A 22,859-nucleotide genomic window follows, 5' to 3' on the forward strand; every position below is an offset into this window, starting at 1 on the left:
TTATTTATTTCATAATAGTAGTTGTATCTCATCCTCCCCTACTCCATCTTGCCTCTCCCCACTTTCTTCTTCCCACAATAACCTCTAGTTTATTCTCTGTATCTGTGAGTCTATTTCTGTTTTGTTATATTCACTAGTTGGTTTAATTTTTTAGAGTCCATATATAAGTGATAACATACAGAATTTGTCTTTCTTTGTCTTACTTATTTCACTAAGCATAATACTTTCCAAATTCATCCATGTTGTCCCAAATGGCAAATTTTCATTCTTTTTCAGGGCTGAGTAATTTTCAGTATAAACTGTGTATTTATACCACATCTTCTTTATCCATTCATCTGTTGATAGACACTTAGGTTGCTTTCATATCTTGACTATTGCAAATAATGCTTCAGTGAACATTGGGGTACACATATCTTTTCAAATTAGTGTTATTGTTTTTTTCGATGCATACCCAGGAGTGGAATTGCTGGTTCATATAGTGATTCTATTTTTAGTTTTTTGAGGAACCACCATGCTATTTTCCATAATGGCTCTACCAGTTGACATTCCCACCAACACTGTACAAGGGTTTCCTTTGCTCCACATCTCACCAATATTTATTTGTAGTTTTTGATGAGGGCCATTTGACAGGTGTGAGGTGGTAGCTCATTTTGGTTCTGATTTGCATTTCCCTGATTAGCCGTGTTGAGCATCTGATTTTCATGGGCCTGTTACCCATCTGCCTGTCTTCTCTGGAAAAATGTCTATTCAAGTCTTCTGTATACTTTTTAATTGTATTCTTTGGGTTTTCTTTTTATAGTGAGTTGTATGAATTTTGAATATTAACCCCTTATTGGTTATATCATTTGCAAATATTTTCTCCCTTTCAGTAGGTTGTCCTTTTACTTTGTCAATGGTTTTCTTTGCTTTGCAAAAGTTTTTAAGTTTGATTAGATCTTATCTGTTTATTTTCACCTTAGACAGATTTAAAAAAATGTTGCTACAATTTATGTCAGAGTGTTCTGCCTATGTTTTCTTTTAGGAGTTTTATAGTTTCAGGTCTTACCTTTAGGTCTTTAATACATTTTGAGCTTATTTTTGTGCATGGTGTGAGAAAATGTTCTAATTTCATTCTTTCACATGTATCTATCCAGTTTTTCCAGCACCGTTTACCTAAGAGACTGCCTTTTCTTCATTGACCATAGGTGCATGGGTTTATTTCTGAGCTCTTGATGCTGTTTTGTTAATCTTTGTGTCTATTTTTGTGCCAGTACTACACTTGTTTTGATTACTGTAGCTTTGTAGTGTAGTTTAAAATCAGGGTGCATGATACTTCCAGTTTTGGTCCTCTTTCTCAAGGTTGTTTTGACTCTTGGGGTCTTTTGAGTTTTCATACAAATTGATGATTTTGGGCTGTGGTGTTGGAGAAGACTCTTGAGAGTGGACTGCAGGGAGATCCAACCAGTCTATCCTAAAGGAAATCACTCCTGAATATTCATTGGAAGGACTGATGTTGAATCTGAAACTCCAATACTTTGGCCACGTGATGTGAAGAACTGGTTCATTTGAAGAGACCCTGATGCTGGGAAAGATTGAAGGCAGGAGGAGAAGGGGATGACAGAAGATGAGATGGTTGGATGGCATCACCGACTCAATGGATATGAGTTTGAATAAACTCCAGGAGTTGGTGATGGACAGGGAAGCCTGGTGTGCTGCAGTCCATGAGGTCACAAAGAGTCAGACATGACTGAGCGACTGAACTGAACCAATTTTAAAATTATTTGTTATAGTTCTGGGAAAATTTCCATTGTTTTGATAGGGATTGCATTGAATATGTAGATTGCTTTGTATAGTATGGACATTTTAATAATATTAGCTCTTTGAGACCATCTTATCATGATATATATCAAAAGATACTTGATAGGATTGTTTCCTTAACTTTTCTCTGATAGGTTGTTGTTAGTGTATAGAATTGCAACAGATTTCTGTATATCAATTTTGTATGTGCAATCTTATCAGATTCATTAATGAGCTTTATAGTTTTCTTGGTGGAATCTTTAGGAATTTCTATGTATAGTATCACATCTTTTGCAAACGGTCACAGTTCTACTTCATCCTTCCCAATTTGGATTCCTTTTACTTCTTTTTCTTCTCTGATTGCTGTCACTAGGACTTACAATAGTATATTGAATAAAAGTGGCAAGAGTGGACATCCTTGTCTTATTCCTTATCTTAGAGGAAATGCTTTCAGTTTTTCATCGAGTATGATTTTATTTGTGGGTTTGTCATGTATGACCTTTTTTATGTATGTATGACCTTTTTATGGTCAGGTATGTTCCTTCTATGCCCACTTTCTAGAGAGTTTTTATAATAAATGAATGTTGAATTTTGTCAAAAGCTTTTTCTGCATCTATCAAGATGATCATATTTTATTCTTCAATTTATTAATGTGGCATATCATACTGATTTTCTAATGTTGAACTGTTCTCATATCCCTGGGATAAATCACACTTGATCGTGGTGTATGATTGTTTTAATGTATTGTTGGATTTGGTTTGCTAGTTTTTTTTTTTTCTGAGGAATTTTGCATCTGTGTTCTTTATCAGTGATATTGGACTGTTTTCTTTTTTTGTGGTATCTTTGTCTGGCTTTGATATCATGATGGTGCTTGCCTAGTAGAATAAATTCAGACTTTGTTCATCTGCAGTTTTTTGGAATAGTTTCAGAAGGCTAGATGTTAATTCTTCTTTATATGTTTGGTAGAATTCACCTATGAAGTCATCTGGTTCTGGACTTCTGTTTGTTGAGAGCTTTTTAAATTAGTAATTCAGCTTCATTACTGCTAATTGCTCTGTTTATATTTTCTATTTCTGCTTGTCTCAGTCTTGATTGTATGTTTCTAAGAATTTGTCCATTTCTTCTAGATTATCCATTTTGTTGGTGTATAGTTGTTAGTAGTAATCTCTTATGAGCCTTTATATTTCTATAGTATCAGTTGTAATTTCTTTTTCATTTTTGACTTTATTGATTTGGGCCCTCTCTTTTTTTTCTTGATGACTCTATCTAATGGTTTGTCAATTTTGTTTGTCTTTTTAAAGAACCAGCTCTTAGTTTCATGGTTTTTTTTTCTATTTTTTTTGTGTGTCTATTTCTGCTCTGTTCTGTATGATTTTTTCCTTCTAATTTGGGAGAGAATTGTTATTCTTTTTCTAATTCCTTTTGGTACAAGGTTAGGTTGTTGATTTGAGATTTCTTTTGTTTCATTGTTGATTTGAGACTTTTTTTTTTCTGTTTCCTGAGGTAAGTTTGTATCCCTATAAACTTCCCTCTTAGAACTGCCTTGCTGCAACCCCTAGAAGATGGATCGTTATGTTTTCTTTTGCATTGGAGAAGGAAATGGCAACCCACTCCAGCGTTCTTGCCTGGAGAATCCCAGGGACGGGGGAGCCTGGTGGGCTTCCCTCTATGGGGTCGCACAGAGTTGGGACATGACTATAGTGACTTAGCAGCATATACATATATATATATATATATATGTGTGTATGTGTGTGTGTGTGTGTGTGTGTATAAAAGTATATATAAGTAAGTATATATATTTACTGCCAATTTATCCATGTATGTCTGTTCATATTTGATTTATATTTAGGTGCTCCTGTGTTGAGTGCATATATTTAGTGATCAAATAAGCAAGTACCTGTGAAGCAAAAAGCATGGATCTTTTACCCTAATCTCCTGCCTGCCTCACAGGTTGAGATAGTGCTTGTGAAGTACTTTGTCAATTGTATTAATATAAATGTGAATTGCCAACATTTTCAAATGTGAAAAATCTGGGACTCTGACCCAATCTTGGCATGCATTTTGTTTATTTATTATTTTTATTTAAATAATACTCATACTCACTAAAATATTCTAACTGTTCAAAAGGATATAAAGTGAAATGTAAAGTTTTCTCCCATCCCAGACACCCAGTCCTTTCCCTGAAGACAACCAAAGACACCTGATTTTTAGAATACCCTTGGGAGATATTTTGTGCATGTTATGGATAAATGTGCATATCTGTGTGTGTGCACATGTGCATATATACATTAGTTTACTCAAATAGAACAGTTTGTACACACTGTACTGCTCTGTGCTTTTTCATTATTTTTGAGATCATCTAATATCAATGCTTACAGGATATCTCATTTTTAAAGTTCTGGTGTAATATTCCAAAGTATGAATATTGATGATTTACTTAATCAGTTGTGACATATTAAGAAATGTGTATTTGTTTTCTGCTCCTTATTCCCTAAAACCTAGTAATTTCCTGGGTGATATCAGTGATAGAAACTTCTCTTTTTTTTTTTTTTGGCTGTACCTTGTGGCATGCAAGATCTTACTTCCATGACCAGGGATCAGACCCATGGCCCCTGCAGTGGATGTGCAGGGTCTTAACCCCTGGACCAACAGGGAAGTCCCAGGACCTTTTTCTTTTTTTAACCATATTTGGTCTGTTCTCTGGTTCCTGACATATAAGCTTCTAAGACCCTTGGATTCTCCAGAGTCATGAATACTTTTTTTGTTTGTTTGTTTGTTTGTTAAGGATGTGACTCTTGGAAGATGAGGGCTCGTTGGCAGGGATTAGAAAGTTGGAACTTTCAAGGCTTCCCTGGTAGCTCAATGGTAAAGCAGCCATCTGCCAGTGCAGGAGACACGGGTTCAATCCATGATTTGGAAAGATCCCACATGCTACAGAGCAAGTAAACCCACGTGCCACCACCACTGAACCTGTGCTCTAGAGCCTGGAAGCTGCAACTACTAAGCCCATGTGCTGCAGCTACTGAAGCCTGTGCTCCGCAGCAAGAGAAGCCACCATGATGAGAAGCCTGCTTTCCACAACTAGAGAGTAGCCTCTGCTCGCCACAGCTAGAGAAAAGCCCACGCAGCAACAAAAACCCAGCGCAGCTGTAAATAATAACTTAAAAAAAAAGGAAAACCTGAACTTTTAGCCCCTACCCCTGAAGGAAGAAATGCTGGGGATTAAGTTAATCACTAATGGCCAATGATTTAATCATGCTCATGTCAAAGTGAAAGTGAAAGTCGCTCAGTCATGTCTGACTCTCTGTGACCCCAGGGACTGTAGCCTATCATGCTCTTCGTTCATGGGATTTTCCAGGCAAGAATACTGGAGTGGGTTGCCATTTCCTTCTCCAGAGGATCTTCCCAACCCAGGGATCTAACCCAGTTCTCCTGCATTGTAAGCAGACGCTTTACCATCTGAGCCACCAGAGAAGCATGTCATGGGAGCTCCCCCTAAAACACTAACTGAATAAGTTGGAAGAGGAGAGCTTCTGTGCTGGTGAACAGATGTAGATGCTGGGAGAGTGGTGTGGCCAGAGAGGATATATGAGAGGTCCACATCCCTCCTACATACCTTGTCCTGTGGCATCTTTTCCATGTGGCTGTTCCTGAGTTGTATCCTTTATAATAAAGTGCTCATAGTAAGTAATGTGCCTTCCTGAGTTCTGTGAGATGTTCTAGCAAATTATCCAACTTGAGAAACCATGGAAACCCCCAATTTATACGCAGTTGGTCAGAAGTACAGAAACTTGGACTTGTGATTGGTGTCTGAAGTGGGGAGCAGTCCTGTGAGACTGAGCCCTTAACCTGTGGGATCTGCACTAAGTTCTGGTAGTAAATGTTAGAAGCATTCTTTATGGAGTAAGAAACAGTTTCCTCTACTGGTTTCTTACCAGCTAACACACACGTTGTCACCAGTCTTCTGCTACTGCAATTGACTGTACTGTGCCTCAGTGACAGTATCTGCACTTGTATCTTTGCATCTCTCTGCCCTTACTACTTGTAGGATAAGTTCCTAGAAATAGGATTTCTGGGTCAAAAGGTATGTGCTATTTAATATTTCTATAGGTTTCATCATATTGCCCTTCAAGCAGGTCACGTCCACTTATAGTCACCACAGTAATGATTCAGTATAACTTCTACACACTCCTGACAACATAATGTTATCAAACTTTCTCACTGTTCCTAGTCTGATAGCAGCCAAGTCAATCAGCTTTCGCAGCCTAGGTTTCACTGGACTGTGATAAATGTATATGACAGGTAGTACTTAACGAGTGTTGCAACTAGAAATGGTGGCCCTTGCTGTTTTGCGGTGATATTTCTAGTTGGGGTACAAATACAGAAACCTGAAGGAAAGCAGCCTGCCAGCCTTGATCTCAGCTTGCATCTCTTTTGTTTGGGCTTGGCTGACATCTGGGTGACTTCCCAAGGCCATTATATAGCAATGTCAAGGGGATGGGAGGAGCTCCCTCAGGGAGGAGCTGAGCTTTGGTCTCTGAGTAATCAGGCACCAAGCTGGGGAATTACTACCTGAGCTAACAGGAGGGATAGGTACCCTATAAATTATGTGTAGATGTCAATCATTAACACCATTCATGGCATCTAAACCAGAAAGCCAGTATTTGGGGTTGCTGTGTTGGCTCCTCATGAAGCTATATTTCTTAAACTCCAGGCTTGCTTGTTTCAAGAATGAAGGGGACATGCGTATTTTAGTTCCAACTTAAAATTGTGCTATTTCTCATCTTAGCTATTTGACTCTAATAGGAAAAGGAGTCTTGTCAGGACCTCCCTCAATCAGAACTGTTGCCTCCTCAGCACAGGTCCAATGCCACACTTTCCTGTTCTTTCCCAATGGGCAGCAGTTCAAGAGGCAGGGCATGTGTGTTTATTTATCCTTTATTTGTTCTTTCCTACGAGTATATTGTGAGCAACTACGAAGCGCTGGGCCCTGTACTGGGCACTAGTATTTCTGAAATGAACTGGAGATGAGTTGTCCCAGCAGATACCTGTTCAAGGCAGCTCTGCCCTGCGTGTATGCACTTCCTGCCCCACCCCCACTGCTGTCTCCCCAGTCCTGGTCAGAGGCGGGCCCAGGTCTGTCCACACTCAGCATTGCAGGGTGCTCCCAACTGGATTCCAGCCATGAGTTCTCCTGAAGGTGCATAGGACAGGAACATGTGGTGGGCCCAGGGCAGTGCAGGTGAGGTGCATAGATGATAAGATTGTGGATTCTGCAGCCAGATTGCCCTTTCTGAAGCCCAGTTTAGATATGTCATGCAGATGGCACTGGTTGGTAAAGAATTTTCCTGCCAGTGCAAGAGAAATAAGAGATGCAGACTCAATTCCTAGGTTGGAAAGATCCCCTGGAGGAGGAGGTGGCAACCTGCTCCAGTATTCTTGCCTGGAGAATCACAGGGACAGAAGAGCCTGGTGGGCTACAGTCCAGGGGGCTGCAAAGAGTCAGGCATGAATGAGCAACTGAGCACACACTTCCTCTTGAACACCATCCTGGGGCCTCACTGCCTGCAGTAACACATGCAGTTGATCCCAGCCTGTGACAGATTCCTCGTGGTACAGCTCGTCTGTGCTTCCCATTCACCAAGCCTCAAACATAAGCACCTATCGTGCCCCTCTAGGTGGGCTGTTTTCTCAGCTGGGATTGCCCTTATTCCCTTTCAAAATCTTAGTCTTCAAGCCTCAGTTTTAATGATGTCTTACCTCTTCCCAGCTCCTGGAAATACCTGGCTTATTACCAGGACAGTTGAAGAGTACCCCAGATTTCCATCTCTGCTCTGACACTTAAACTGTGATACTGCACAAATTACCTAGCCTCAGTGACTTTCCTCCTCTTTAAAATGGGGATGATGGTATACTTTCCTCCGGTCAACACCCACGAACCAGTGCCCTGCTGTGGATGGGTGTGGGGAGTGCAGGGCTGTGCTCGATCACTAAAAAGGAGATGCAGTGAGATTGCTGAGCTGTGGAGATGCCTTTGGAAGACAGAGGGTTAAGGAAGAATGACTTGGGACTTACCCGGTGGTCCAGTGGTTGAGAACCTGCCTCCCAATGCCAGGGATGAGGATTTGACCCCTGGTCATGAACTGAGGGCCCACGTGCTGCAGGGCAGCTAAGCACATGGCTTCAGCTAGAGAAGCCCGGCACCACGGGTACTGGACCGTTGCATCTGGAGCCCACATCCCGCAGCTCAGCACGGCTGAGAGAGCACAGGGCAGAAGAGCTCTGTCCTGCCTACCTAGAGCTGCCTCTGTGCCCACTGTCAAGCCCCCTGAGCGCCTCAGGAACCAGCTGCTGTCTGTCTGGTTTATTCTTCAGTGTTTCTGTGAATCTCAGAAAGGGTGACCGGCTGTCCTGTTTTGCCCATGACTATCCTGATTTTAGCCCTGAAGCTCTTGAACCTGGGAAAACTTGCAGCCCTGGGCAAACCAGGAGTCTTGGTCACTCGAGGCCAGTGACCCACTGATGGGGAGGGGATGGGGGGCTGCAGGCCCTGGGCAGGCTCTGCGTGCTGAGTCCGGCTGGGTCTTGCATGTGCTGTGTTGCCTCATCCTTGCAGCCCTGCTCTGGAGGTGTTCCAATCATTCCACAGCAGAGGAAGCGAGGCTTCCAGCAGTGAAGGCTCTGTCTGAAGGTCTCACAGCTAGGAGGTCCCCAGGGTGAGCCCCTGTAGACCCACCCGCGGCAGGTGTCTCCACCACACCTCACCACACCTGGAATGATCCTTCCGTGACAGGACTCATCACTCCAGCACCCTGCTCCAGTCCTTCCAAGTTAGGACTCCGAGACTTGGCTTTCTGACTCATAGTTTAGCTGCATACAGTCTTTTTTTTTAATGTAATTTTATTTATTTTTATTCAGTTAGTTTTAGTTGTGCTGGGTCTTCACTGCTGCACGGGCTTCTCATGGCAGTGGCTTCTGTCGTTGTGGAGTGCAGGCTCCAGGCACAAGGGCTCGGTGGCTCCAGACACCAGAGCAGAGGCTCAGAAGTTGTGACACACAGACTTGGTTGCTCCAAGGCATGTGGGATCTTCCTGGATCAGGGATCAAACCCATGGGTCCTGCATTGGCAGGTGGATTCTTTACCACTGAGCCACTGGGGAGGCCCCTTAGCCGCATACAGTCTTGATAAGGAGGCTCGTGACAATGATGCTTTTTCCTGGGCCTCTCCTGATGATCACACAGACTGGATAGGTGGCTTTCCAGATAAGTGAGGTGAAAATGAGTTGTGCTGATTAAGGTGCATCCTCCATAATGGGTAATATGTATCTCCCCATTAATTCATGTTCTTATCTCCCGAAACTGTGGCCCAAATACTAAACAGTATTATCCTCTATTGTGATTTGGCTTGGCTTTCTCACAAGGAGGATATATTTAAGGGAATATATCCTCCTTAAATAATCAATTTTTAAAGGCAGCGAAGCACTACCTCTGTAATTTACTTGTAGGAAAAGGAATAAGGACCCATCCTGAGTGTTATATTCCAGCCTGCTGCTCGGTAGCTGGTGGCACTTGCCTGGTACTTTCTCTTTGACTGGTCTCCAGTGGATGTCAGCAGCTCTAGGAAGTCAGGTTTTCAGGAAGCCCCTTGGTTCAGGTTCCAGTGACTTCTGTCCTGCTGATGTCCTCAGTTCATGACCTCTTCCTATCTTGGAAATTGGTAGAATTTAGTTCTTCTCTTCTCTCCATAAAGAATTCGAGTAAATACAAAGAGCAAGGTAAACTTTTAAACTTTGCTCACCAGATTGGTCTAATCAGGAGAACTTTAAAAGGTTTCTTAAACATTTTTAAATTATCAATTTAATTAGTGTGAAAATTCAAAATGATATAAATGTATAACTTAAATTTTCTGTTGCCATCCAATCTCTAATGCATAATCCCTATTAATAGAGCATACATTACTCGAACATTTTTCTATACAGAATATATACAAATTAGCACATATTTACTCATATGTAAATCAGATCATAGCGTACTGTTTTACAAATATAAAAGAACATTTTTTGGCTGTGCTGGGCCTTCACTGATGCACACGGGCTCTCTCGAGGTGTGGTACGCCGGCTTCTCGTCGCTGCGGCTTCTCTTGGTGTGGGGTCCAGGCTCGAGAGAACACGGGCTTCCGTAGTTGTGGTACTCAGGCTTAGGTGCCTTGAGGCATGCAGACTCTTCCGGATCAGGGATGAAACTGTGTCCCCTGCGTTGGCTGGTGGGTTCCTAACCAATGAACCAAAAGGGAAGGCCTATAAATTTATTTTTTAACTGAATACCATGTCATAGATATCTTCCTTGGTCCACACAAAATTCATTCTTGTTCATGGCTGCCTGGCATCCATTTTACAAGTGAAATCTGATTTACTGCATAACTTCCTTGAGTAGAACATTTGAGCCAGGTCTGAATGTTGGCCTGGCCATTCAGTTCCTCTGGACATGTTCTGGAATGATTTTGGCATATGGTGCAGGGATGGTTACTCATTAATTCAACTTTTTAAACAATTGACAAACAGTTTGCCTTTAAACGCTTAGAATTATTAATTTTCCTGTTAATCTTTGCCATAGACAGTTTATTCTTAATTCTGTGTACCAGGAAGAGGAGGAACTCTTTGTTCCTAAAACCTAATTAAATGCCTGATTCATTTGTCAGATTAGGAGGAGGTTTCTCTGATCAAAAGAAAATGCAGAAACTAACAAGGACCTGTTGGCCAGTTTGCAGCTGTGTCAGCATCTGAAAAACTTGGGCTTACTATTTTTGTTTTTCAGTTTTGCTGTTTCTTGAGCCAAAGTAACTGAAAGGCTCGAAATGGAGGTTCCCGAGGTCCCTATTAAAGCGCTTCCCTGGTGGCTCAGATGGTAAAGAATCTGCCTGCAATGCGGGAGATCTGAGTTTGATCCCTGGGTCCGGAATATCCCCTGGAGAAGGAAATGGCAACCCTCTCCAGTATTCTTGCCTAGAGAATCTCATGGAGAGAGGAGCCTGGCAGGCTCTAGTCTATGGGGCCAACAAGAGTTGGACACAACTGAGCGACTAACACACTTCACTTTTTTCTATGTGTGTAGAAACTTTTGTTTGTTGTTGCTGTTTAGTTGCTAAGTCGTGTCTGACTCTGTGACTTCATGGACTGTAGCCCACCAGGCCTCTCTGTCCATGGGATTCTCCAGGCAAGAATACTGGAGTGGGTTACCATTTCCTTCTTCAGGGGATATTCCTGACTCAGGGATCAAATACGTGTTTCCTGCATTGCAGACAGATTTTTAACCACTGACCACCAGGGAAGCCGAACCACCCAAGCAGCAACATTTCTATGAGAACATTTCAACAAGGCTCACCTCCTTGTTCACATAATTGTTAGTCGTTCACTTACTCATTCAACAAACACTTATTGGCCAATTGCTGGGTGTCAGGCGTTATGCTGGGTACAGGAGTACTGAGATGAAGAAAGCACTTACTTCCTACCCTCTAAGGGCTGACCTGAAACTTAACCTCTGTTTCCTTCCTTCCAGAGAGAAAGCAAATGTGGCAAAATGTTATTAATTGGTGAATTTAGTAGAGGGTGCATAGATATTAATTATACTTGTCTTTCAACCTTTCTGTGAGTTTAACATTTTTAAAAATGAAGTTGGGGAGAAAATATTTTTCTGTTACTTGGCAGCTGTAATTCTTAAAAGCCATTATTACCTCCCAGTTTTTCAGCGTAGAACCTATTGGATTATCCCCAGCCACTTGGCAAAGATTTAGGAGAGGAGTGGTAATAGGATATTCTGGGGATATGTGTGCATGTACTAAGTTGCTTCAGTCGTGTCCAACTCTTTGCGACCCCATGGACCCCATGAGCCTACCAGGCTCCTCTGTCCATGGGATTCTCTAGGCAAGAATACTGGAATGGGTTACCGTTTCCTACTCCAGGCGATCTTCCCGACCCACGGATAGAACCTGAATCTCCTGTGTCTCCTGCATCGCAGGCAGATTCTTTACCCAGGCAGATTCTTCTACCCCTGAGCCATTGGGGAAGCCCATATTCTGGGGATAGGAGACGACAATGAGAAAATTAACAGATGTGGTTACCTGCAGCCGCACAACAGGAGCCCTGAGGCAACTGGGCACCCAACAAGTAAAGGGGTTAAATAGGAAGTGGAGGTGGAAACCCAGGCATGGGCTCCAAGCCCGAATCCTGCCCTACCCCGTCTCCAGCCAGCCCTGGCCATCCTGTGTGTGTGTGGTTGGCGGGGAGAGGGGGCTAGCACAGGTTTGTTACATTCTGTGCCCTCCACTGGCAACCACTGACCTTTGACTTGAGCATAGAGGTTAAATATTTGAGCTTTGGAGTTGGCCACCTTTGTGAGAATCTCAGCCTTGCAGGGTGAACTTAAACCAGCTAGTGAAACCTGTTGATGCTGGAGTTTGTTACAGCCTGGATAGAATTGCAGGGGGTTGTGTGATGCTTTAAAGACACAGTGGTGTGTGAAGCAGTTAGCACAGGGCCTGTGCCTGGCACCTACTTAATAAATGTATCATAACATCTACCATCCTAGCCAGCTCACGCAGACATCTCTGCTTGATGCCTCTTTGCCTTGCCCACCCCACAGCTGTAATCAGCAGGTTCTGTCCTTTGCTCCCACACACATCCTAAGTCAGACCCCCTCACTCTTTTCAAGGCTGTCTTCATTTGTAGCCGCTGCAGCAGCTGCCTGACTGTTTTTCCTGCCTCCACACTGGCTCCCTCACCTCCAGACATTCTCCATGGTGGGCTTTCTCAAGCTCGGTGGAGAATGTCACCTTTCTTCTCCGCCTTCTTACGGCTTCCCATCACCCCGACTCCCACATCACGACCCGAGTTCCGCCCAGCCCTCCAGCCTCGCCTCCTGAACTCCCCCTGGCTCCCTGCACTCTACATTCTGGCCTTCCTTCTGTCCCTCAGACGTGCCAGTTCACTCTCACTTCAGTCTTTCAGTTGCCCTCTCTGCCTGAAATGCTTGTCTTCACATGGTTGCCTCCTTTTCCTCTCTGTTCCTTGGCTCCAGTTCATTTCCACAGAGGGGTTGTCTCTGACCATCCTAATGTTGTGTACCACCTCCATCACCACCTACCTGTTTCACTATCTTTAAAGCACTTATAAAGTGATCTTGTGTGTTTATTTAACTCTTGTATGTCTCCCTTATACAATGGAAGCTCTAGGAAATAGTGAGTGATAACCTTGTGTTTTGTTCAGTGTTCTAGCTTGGGATGCCATAACAAAATATGGCAGATTGGGGAGTTTAAGCAACACAGATTTATTTTCATACAGTTTGGAGGCTGTGAAGTCTCAGATCAAGGTTCTGGCATGGTTTGGTTTCCAAGGAGAATTCTCTTCCTGGCTTGCAGACATCTGCCTTCTCACTGTGACCTCAAATGGTCCTTTCTCCATATGAGAGAGAGAGAGACTGTTCTTATAGACACTAATCCCTAAGGACTTTCCTGGTGGCCCAATGGTTAAGATTCCACACTTTTCAGTATAGGGGGTGTGTTTGACCCCTAGTTGAGGAACTGAGATTCCATATATCATGTGCCGTGGCAAGAAAAACCCAAAAAAGCCAAACCACTAATCCTACTGGAGCAGGGCCCCACACTTATGACCTCATTTAACCCTAATTCCTCCTTAGAGACACCACTTCCAAATATAGCCACCTGGGTGGGATGGGGAAGGGCTTCAACTTAGAAATTGGGGGGAAGGGGACTATAAACATTCAGTCCATAATATTCACCTCTGTAGTATCACCATCAGAACCCAGAAGAGAGCCTGACATGTAATGTGTGCTAAGTCGCTTCAGTTGTGTCCAACTCTTTGCAACCCTATGGACTGTATGTAGCCCACCAGGCTCCTCTGTCCATGGGACTCTCTAGGCAGTAATATTGGAGTGAGTTGGCATGCCCTTCTCCAGGTGATCTTCCCAATCCAGCGATCGAACCCATGTCTCTTATGTCTCCTACATTGGCAGGTGGATTCTTTACCACTAGCGCCACCTGGGAAGCCCCTGACATGTAATAGGCACTCAATAAATACTTGCTAAGTAAAAGAATGCAGGATAGAAGTTGACTTCCCTGCGAGCCCATGTAAGTGGCCCCACGTCTAGCACTCCATCCCACAGGTCAGGGCGTATCACTGTACATTCCCCAGCCAGCCATCAACGCCACGGTGGAAGAGGACATCCTGCTCTCGGTTGACTACTCCTGCCATGGGATCCCCACCATCGAATGGAAGTACACGTCCAGCTGGGGAGTGCAGAAGATCGTGGAGTGGAAGCCGGGGACTCAGGCCAACATCTCCCAGAGCCACAAGGACAGGGTGTGCACCTTCGACAACGGCTCCATCCAGCTCTTCAGCGTGGGCGTGCGGGACTCCGGCTCCTACATCGTCACGGTGACCGAGCGCCTGGGGAGCAGCCGGTTTGGCACCATCGTGCTGCACGTCTCAGGTGAGACGCTCCCGGGGCCCCAGGGGCCTCTAGAAAATTGGAGTGTGTGGGAGGCCAACTTGATATTAAGAGATGTTATCTGCCCCCCCCCCCCGCCCCCCACACACCCTGTAGAGATCCTCTATGAAGACCTCCACTTTGTCGCTGTCTTCCTTGCTTTTCTCGTTGCCGTGGCCGCGCTGCTGATCAGCCTCATGTGGGTTTGTAATAAGTGTGCCTATAAATTCCAAAGGAAGAGAAGACACAAGCTCAAAGGTAATTCTCCGGGCCTTGTGATAATCGATGCCCCTGTTACCTTCTTCTCACCAAGAAAGCACCCCCAGCTGAGTGGCAACTCACAGCCAGTGTGTCTTTTGCTTTGCAGAAAGCACAACAGAGGAGATTGAGCTGCAGGATGTAGAGTGTTAGCCAAGGCCAGACCCAGTGACATTCCTACCTCAAGAGGAAGACGCGATTTTCCAACGAAAGGAACACATGCGGCCAGTCCTGCCCGAGCCTCTTGTTCTGCCGTAGCCACACGTTGCTGCTGGGATAGCTGCATGTTGACGAAGATGACTGCCTGGAGCTGGACTCTGGATTGGACCACATCAGTCCCAGTGGCCTGGAGGTCAACGAGGAGGAGGGTGGGGCTGTGAGCCTGGGCTGTGTTCAGCCCTGGGGCCACGGCAGCCCAGTGCCGGGTCTGCTTCCTCACTGCACTCTGCTCTGGCGGGGCGGGGTCACTGGAGGGGTCCCCATGCCCGTGTGCTTCTGCTCAGTCGTTTCTGACTCTCTGACCCCATGGACTGTAGCCCACCAGGCTCCTCTGCCCATGGGATTCTCCAGGCAAGAACACTACAGAGGGTTGCCATTTCCTCCTCCAGGGGGTCTTCCCGACCCAAGGATCGAACCCGTGTTTCTTGTGGCTCCTTGCCTTGCAGGTGGGTTCTTTACCTCCTGAGCCATCGGGAAGCCCCATAGCAGAGGCGGGAGTATTTCCAGACCAAGCATGCAGCACTCTAACATGCTCTCTGTGCTCTAGTCTTCTCTGCCTGTGGCCGCCTCCAGCTTCTCCCATGGAGACTGCTGTGAGCACCTCTCAGAGCAGGGAGAGCACCCCCTCCTCCCTGTGGCTTGGAGCTTTAGGGAGAAGAGCTAAATTTGTTCTGAGGGGACCACCATTGGGAACAAGGGACAGGGAGAGAATTGCCTCTTTTCCTCTCTCACTCCAGCGTTAGACTTTCCCTCCTGAGGCCCCAGGGGAGGCCACTGTGAGGAAAGCAGCTCATCTCCACGCGGGCGGCCCCCTGACAAGCTGGGGACACCACCTGTGTGAAGGCTGAGACCGCAGGATGGGCAGGAAAGTCACCGTGGGCTTCGAACCTACCCCTTCAGTCACTCACGCTTCCCGGCACGCCAGGGCCTCCCTGGCTCCCAGTGGGCTGGGGAACACCTGGCCCTGACCTACCTCACCCTCAGAGTATCAAGTGAAGCCCACAGTAGCACAGAGCACTCCGAGCAATTAAAGGAAGCTGTGAAGAATCTTCCAGAGCCTAGGACGCAATGAGAGCTATGCCAGGTCCTGGAGAAAGTCAAGCACCCTGGAGTGCTGGGGCTTCAGGTCCACTGGGGATGGGCCACAGCTGGTCCTGGTCCTTAGCTTCTGAAGTCACTGGCCACCGTGGGTACCTGTATCTCTCCGTGCCAGCCTCCTTTCAGCAAGTTCTAAAGCAGGCCTAATTTATCTTCCATTCTCCTTTTTTTCTCCAACATTCTTAGCTACAAATCAAAGGTACCACTCCGTTTATTGGTGGAATTTGACCTTATTAGCTGTGTCCCCAGCCCTCAGCTGCAGATTCACCCATGCACACATGAAGGAGACCTAGAACATTCTCTTCTCCCTCCCTCCAAGTCCCAAGTGTCCATATCACTTCAAGAAAGTTGCCTGGAGACATTAGTATGAGGCTTTTGCCTACATACTGTCTCCAGGGTTGCAGGAAGGAATCTTTTGGGGTTACAGGAGCTATCATTGATCCAGAGGCATTACTTGATTCAGAATGCCAGAGAGCAGCTAATCCGCATGACTGATTTGTAGCCCAAGTGCATGACAGACACGGGCCACCTCGGGCCACCTCGGTCACAGAGGTGTACACAGACACACCTGTGCCCTTTCCCCACGCAGCACCCAGTGGAACCAGACCTCCGCCATGGAGGACAGGTTTCTTGTACTGGTCTCCAGCACCATGAGGAAGCAGGATGAGACATGCCAGAAAGGATCAACCTGACTGTCCCTTTTTCTCACAGCAAGCCCATTAGCAGGAAATTGGATTAAATCTAGTTAGCTGCCAGAACCTCTGTCCTCTTGACAGCTTACCTGCTTTCCAGAACTCTGCCTCTCAGCTTCTCAGAAGTCAAGGGTGGTAATCTTCGTATAAAAGGAGAAGTGGAAAAGAATACCCAGCGAGACGTACCAATCCAGATATAAATTAAATTTGCTCCCCCACCCCAAATCTTCATCAAAGGTTGTTCCTTCAGCTTTCCATGTCTCTATTTTGCACTTTGAAAGCTCCCCCCAGTTTGAATATTCCTGTGGAAAGTTCTTGATTCTTGAGCCTGGGAGTTCTATTTTCCAAAAAAGAAAACATTAAATCATAGAGGTTTAGCCACTGCACATGTTAAACTGCAAGTTATGTTTCAAGCTGTGAAAAAAAATGAACTGTTTTAAAGGCTGAAATAAAACCTAAAAATAAAGCCCCGATCCTTTATTTGTGAGCCTATCCCTGCAGAGAACTCAGAGGCCTAGAAGAGGTTTCTGTCAGCTGCAGACAAGCAAAACCCTCAGCCAGAGCCAGGGGCCTGGCAAAGTTTTAATTGACTGTGGAATTAATCACATTTATTCTAACCATAAATATTCTTCAGCAAGTCAGAAAAACACCATTATTCTCCCCTGCATTATAACCAGACTAATTTGAAGCTCTTGCTTCCAGAATGTGACTTACAATTCAGTAGAGCCCTTCCTGCTTCTGGAAGGGGTCAAATCGAGGATGTGGAGGGTGTATCACCCAGTCAACGGTGCGTAGGACGCGGGACAGAACGTACATACCCTGTGGACAGAATGTCCTGTCTGAGACTGTGATCTCAAAAACCCAGAAGCATGTACACTTCTCTTTGATTTCATGGTGTTCCAGGTGGGCGAGGATTGCTGCACGAGAACCTCGGTCCTCTGGAGTCGAGGGAGATGCTAAACACCCCGCGGGACTTCATGCTCCCTCTGATTTGAAATTGAACCACACACAACTGAGGAGCCCAGGCAGTGAGAGATAGCGAGGTTATCAGCATGTCTGGCTCAGTTCAGGGATGCAGAGACAAGGCCTGAGAGTGTATCAGGTTCAGAAAGGCTAGGTGTCTGTACTGAAGGCAGAGAAGAGGTGGCAGACTAGAATGCTAGGAGATGGAACCATGAGGAGCCGAATTTGATGGAGTGAAACTGCAGGGCTGTTGGGCGAAGGAAAACCCTGTCTCCATCATCAGCCTTTATATATCGTTTGTTTCTTCTGCCCAGTTTCCAGGAAGACTCAGATGCTTCCAGTTTGCTGAAAGCAGAGTATGTCCTTGTGATTACGGGCAGTGTGTCTATCCACAGCTCAGCTTCTGATAGTGAATCTCCAGTACGTGCGCTTGTCTGCACATCCGTCACCCGTCCCCACTGTAAGCTTTTCCAGCCCTTCAGAACACAGTTACTGGGCCCACTATTTATACTGCTTTTAATTAAAATAAACTTTTTATTTATTGTAGTGTAGTGCTTACAGTGAACGATATCAGATTTGTGATCTTCAAAGATTTAGCATTGGGACCAGGGACCAGGCTTGATCACTCAAGAGCTTTTGTATAGCAGAGTTTTATTAAAGTATAAAAAGGCACAGAGAAAGCTTCTGACATAGACACCAGAAGGGTGATGGAGAGTGCCCTCTTGCTAGTCTACACAAGGGAGTTATATACTTTTTAATTAGTTATTACAATAAGTGTCTCAAGGTTGTAAAGATCTTACTAGACCCACTCCCATAATTTACATTTTGAGAGAACAGGATTAGCCAGAAGGTTTACAGGAAGGACAAACTGTCCTCAAGCAGGATACACTGTTGTTATATAACCCTTAGTACAGAGTTTAAACTGAGTTGTTTGTTGTGTAATAATCAGTTCTGGGCTTAAAGATAAAAACGTTTTATGTGACTAAGACTAAGGAATGTAGAGGGGGAAAAAAGTTTGTCCTTTCCTCCTCCTTGAGAATTCCAGATCCCTGTCTCCTCCTCCTTGAGAACCCCAGACCCCTCTCTCCTCAGGGACCCCAGACTTCTTGTCAACCTGCCTAGGAATTGACTCTCTCAGTAGTTGATTTACAATGTTCAGTTGGTTTCAGGTGTACAACAAAGTGAATCTGTTATGTATCAGTTATACATATATATACATATACATATATAGTTGTCTGACTCTTTGTGACCCCATGGGCTGTAGCCCGCCAGGCTCCTCTGTCCATGGAATTTCCCAGGCAAGAATACTGGAGCAGATTGCCATTTCCTTCTCCAGGGAATCTCTCTAACCCAGGGATTGAACTCTAGTCTCCTGCATTGGCAGGCAGTCTCACCCGTGAGTGTGTGTGTGTGTGCACGTGCACACGTGCATGCTTAGTCACCTCAGTCGTGTCCAACTCTTTCTGACCCCATGGACTGTAGCCCACCAGGTTCTTCTGTCCATGGGATTCTCCAGGCAAGAACACTGGAGTGCCATGCCCTCCTCCAGGGGATCTTCCCAACCCAGGTCTCCTGCACTGCAGGCAGATTCTTTACCATCTGAGCCACCAGGGAAGCCGATAGATATATATACATCCGTTCTTTCTCAGATTCTTTTCCCATATACGGTAGTACAGAATATTGATAAGTTCCCTGTGCTGTACTGGAGAAGGCAATGGCACCCCACTCCAGTATTCTTACCCGGAAAATCCCATGGACGGAGGAGCCTGGTAGGCTGAAGTCCATGGGGTCACGAAGAGCCGGACACAACTGAGCTAATTCACTTTCACTTTTCCCTTTCATGCATTGGAGGAGGAAATGGCAACCCACTCCAGTGTTCTTGCCTGGAGAATCCCAGGGACGGGGGAGTCTGGTGGGCTGCCGTCTATTGGGTCGCACAGAGCTGGACATGACCGAAGCGACTCAGCAGCAGCAGCTGTGCTGTACAGTAGGTTCTTATTCATAATTTATATATAGCAGTGTGTATATGTTAATCTCCATCTCCTAACTTATCCCTTCCCTCTACATTTCCCCTTTAGTAACCGTAAGTGTGAGATCTGTGAGTCTGTTTCTGTTTAATAAGTAAGTGCATTTGTGTAATTTTTAAAATTAGATTTCACGTGTGGTATCTCCACTACCTATTACGCATTAGGTAGGTGTTCACAAAGGAGATAAATCCTTTAAAATTAAAATGATATTGATGTCCACATATAAAGAAAAATTCAGTCCTACTCAATAAACTCGTGTATCCTTCTAGACCTGCTATGTATGAACATATCTATATATACACATACTACAATATGCATATTTTAACTATTTTCTTTTTAGGCCAAGTGGGATTCTATTATACACATTACCTTACAACTTGCTTATTCTCCTTTAATGTTTCTTGGGCATTATTTCATGTCTCTACCTATTGCTAAATATTCTTACTGCCTCCACAATGTAATTCATAGCATGGATACATTATAATTGTTCATTCACTTAAGAATTTTTATTTCAAGTGGTATATACAAAAATAAATATCTTGGGCAATCAATTATATCAGACTTGTTCCTTCTGCCGAGATGGCTTCCTCTTGTTAACTAAGGTGTTCAACTATCATCTATGAATCACTTCCTCTTAGGAAATTCAATTTTTTTGTAAGATTAAAAAAATTTTTTGAAATATAATGATTTACAATGCTGTGTTTGTTTTAAGTCTGCATCAAATTGAGTCAGTTATACACACACACACACATTCTTTTTCAGATTCTTTTCCATAATAAATAGGGTATTACAAGATATTAAATATAGTTCCCTGTGCTACACAGTAAGTCCTTGTTATTTACCTATTTTATATATAGTGGTGTGTATATGTTTGTTGTTGTTGCTTTCTTTTTAATAAGTTCATTTGTATCATAGAGTCCACATTTATGATATTTGTCTTTTGCCTTATTTCACTTAGTATTATCTTTAGGTCCTTCCATGTTGCTGCAAATGGCAGAATTTCATTCTTTTTTATGACTAGTATTCCAGTGTGCTGTGTGTGTGTGTGTATACTGCATCTTTTTGATCTGGTCACCTGTTGATGGACACTTCGGTTGCTTGCATGTTGCTATTGCAAAGTGCTGCAATGAACACTGAGGTGCAAGTGTCTTCTAATTATGATTTTCTCCAGATATATGTCCAGGAGTACAACTGCTGAATCATATGGTAACTCTGTTTTTAGTTTTTTAAGAAACCTCCATACTGTTCTTCATAATTTCCATTGGCTGCCCCAGTTTACATTCCCATCAACAGCATAGGAGGCTTGTCTTTTCCTCACTCTCTCCAGCATTACTTGTAAACTTTTTGATGATGGCCACTCTGACTGGTGTGAGGTGATACCTCATTCTACTTTTGATTTGCATTTCTCTAATAGTGATGGTGAGCATCTTTTCATGTGCCTGTTGGCCACTGGTACATTTTAAGAAATTTATTTAGGTCTTCTGCCTATATTTTGATTGGGTTGTCTGTCTTTTTTTAATGTTTTCTAATATTGGTGGGGTTTCTATAAAATTTAGCAAAGACTGAGTGTTGGGAGAGAGAGAAAGAGCACTACTAATGTAAAATCAAAGGATTTTAGCTTCAGATTTGACCTTATCAAGTGCACCCATAGGTCCATTTGATACAACAGACCAGTGGTTGTTCAGGAAATTCTGTCTATAAATATGCCAAGGTACCTCACAGTTTGAAAGGACTTTTTCTCACTAAAGTGAACTTACTTAATAATAATTCAGTTTTCTGTTTTTATTCAACAATGATATACAAATGCCAATTAGAATTCTGAGTCAGCATGAAATTATCAGGACTCTTCACTTTGATTTCATGGTGTTCTGGCAAAGAAATCTGATGGTAAAGTTAGAGGATAAATGTATGATTTCTGTGGCTGGTTACCACAGACCACAGCTCTCTCTTTGGGTCTCAAGGGGATCGGATGAGACTATGTGTAGAGGTTAAAAGAGAGGCCATGAATCGAATTGAGTGGAAGAAGAGATTCTGCCACTGGCCTCATCTTGGTGTATCACTAAGTCATCAGGAAGTTTTCCAGATTGTATGTTACTTTTCTACCTCAAACTTCTCCCTCATCTACCAGATTTCAGGCCAAGTATAGCCTGAAACAATAGTTCACAATCACTAAATAAGGAAAGGAAAATAGCATAACATGGAAGTTTCTCTGGTGCATAAGCAAGGCAAGTCAGAACATCAGGAGTAGAAGAACTCCCCATTCAGGCTCAACTTTAGAGGAGTGCAAACGAGTGCCTGCGTTTGCAACCCCTGTACCATAGTTTTAGTCATTCTTTCCAATGTTTACATTGGTCTCAGTTTTTCACTTTTACAGACTTCCTGAATAACCCTAAACAATGATCTTTGTGAAGTATGACTATAAACAAATTTCTGGAAGTGACCTTGCAGATAGTTAACAGCAAACTTCAGGGCAAAACCCAGTTCTGGTCATTGACTTGAGTACCACTTGCATCACTGTGTGTTTTTCCAGCGGTCACGTATGGATGTGAGATTTGGACTACAAAGCAAGCTGAGTGCCGAAGAACTGATGCTTTTGAACTGTGGTGTTGGAGAAGGCTCTTGAGAGTCCCTTGGATTGCAAGGAGATCCAACCAGTCCATTCTGAAGGAGATCAGTCCTGGGTGTTCATTGGAAGGACTGATGCTGAAGCTGAAACTCCAATACTTTGGCCACCTGATGTGAAGAGCTGACTCATTTGAAAAGACCCTGATGCTGGGAAAGATTGAGGGCAGGAGGAGAAGGGGAAGACAGAAGATGAGATGGTTGGATGGCATCACCGACTCGATGGACAGGGGTTTGGGTGGACTCCGGGAGTTGGTGATGGAGAGGGATGCCTGGCGTGCTGCAGCCCATGGGGTCGCAAAGAGTTGGATGCATCTGAAGTGAACTGAACTGTGTTACTGTGCTTGCTGCTTTGAAAACATGCAAGCTTTCTCTGTGGTGAACTGCTTTTCATTCCCATCCTAAAATGAGATATAAAGAGAGCTGACTTTAGCTCCAAGTATTTAAGGCATCAACAAAGAGCAAGAGTAGGAAAGTGAAAGTCAATGAAAGACCAAGGCACAGGGTATGAGGAAAGGTCAACCAGAGAGATCGGCTTTAACAATGGACATGGAAAAAATAAATCTTCCACCCACAAATGTGCTGTCTTTACCATCTAGAAATTTTTTATACAGGACATGCTAAAACACCTAAAACACCTTCTACTGATGAATAAAATTTAAACTGGTTATCTGTACCATTTTTCCAACTTCTAATTGCTTTT

General features: G+C 44.1%; 1 protein-coding gene and 1 long non-coding RNA gene across 2 annotated transcripts in view; both read left to right on the forward strand.

Annotated features, from left to right (window-relative positions):
• The window catches only part of VSTM5 (V-set and transmembrane domain containing 5), a 28,399-nt gene extending 13,386 nt beyond the window's left edge, over window positions 1–15,013 (forward strand). Inside the window, exons 2-4 of the mRNA XM_061405956.1 lie at window positions 13,954–14,280; window positions 14,395–14,535; window positions 14,645–15,013. Of these exons, the coding sequence (XP_061261940.1) occupies window positions 13,954–14,280; window positions 14,395–14,535; window positions 14,645–14,688 (512 nt within the window). The 3' untranslated portion in view covers window positions 14,689–15,013. The remainder of the gene's footprint in view (window positions 1–13,953; window positions 14,281–14,394; window positions 14,536–14,644) is intronic.
• Window positions 15,014–15,062: 49 nt separating this feature from the next.
• LOC133240989 (uncharacterized) lies at window positions 15,063–22,832 on the forward strand. Its single transcript, XR_009734461.1, has 2 exons — window positions 15,063–20,740; window positions 22,065–22,832. It is a non-coding gene; the product is annotated as an uncharacterized LOC133240989 (long non-coding RNA).
• The last annotated feature ends 27 nt before the right edge of the window (window positions 22,833–22,859 follow it).

This window comes from Bos javanicus, chromosome 29 (genome assembly GCF_032452875.1).
Source record: "Bos javanicus breed banteng chromosome 29, ARS-OSU_banteng_1.0, whole genome shotgun sequence".
In the NCBI taxonomy this organism is placed as follows: Eukaryota; Metazoa; Chordata; class Mammalia; order Artiodactyla; family Bovidae; genus Bos; species Bos javanicus.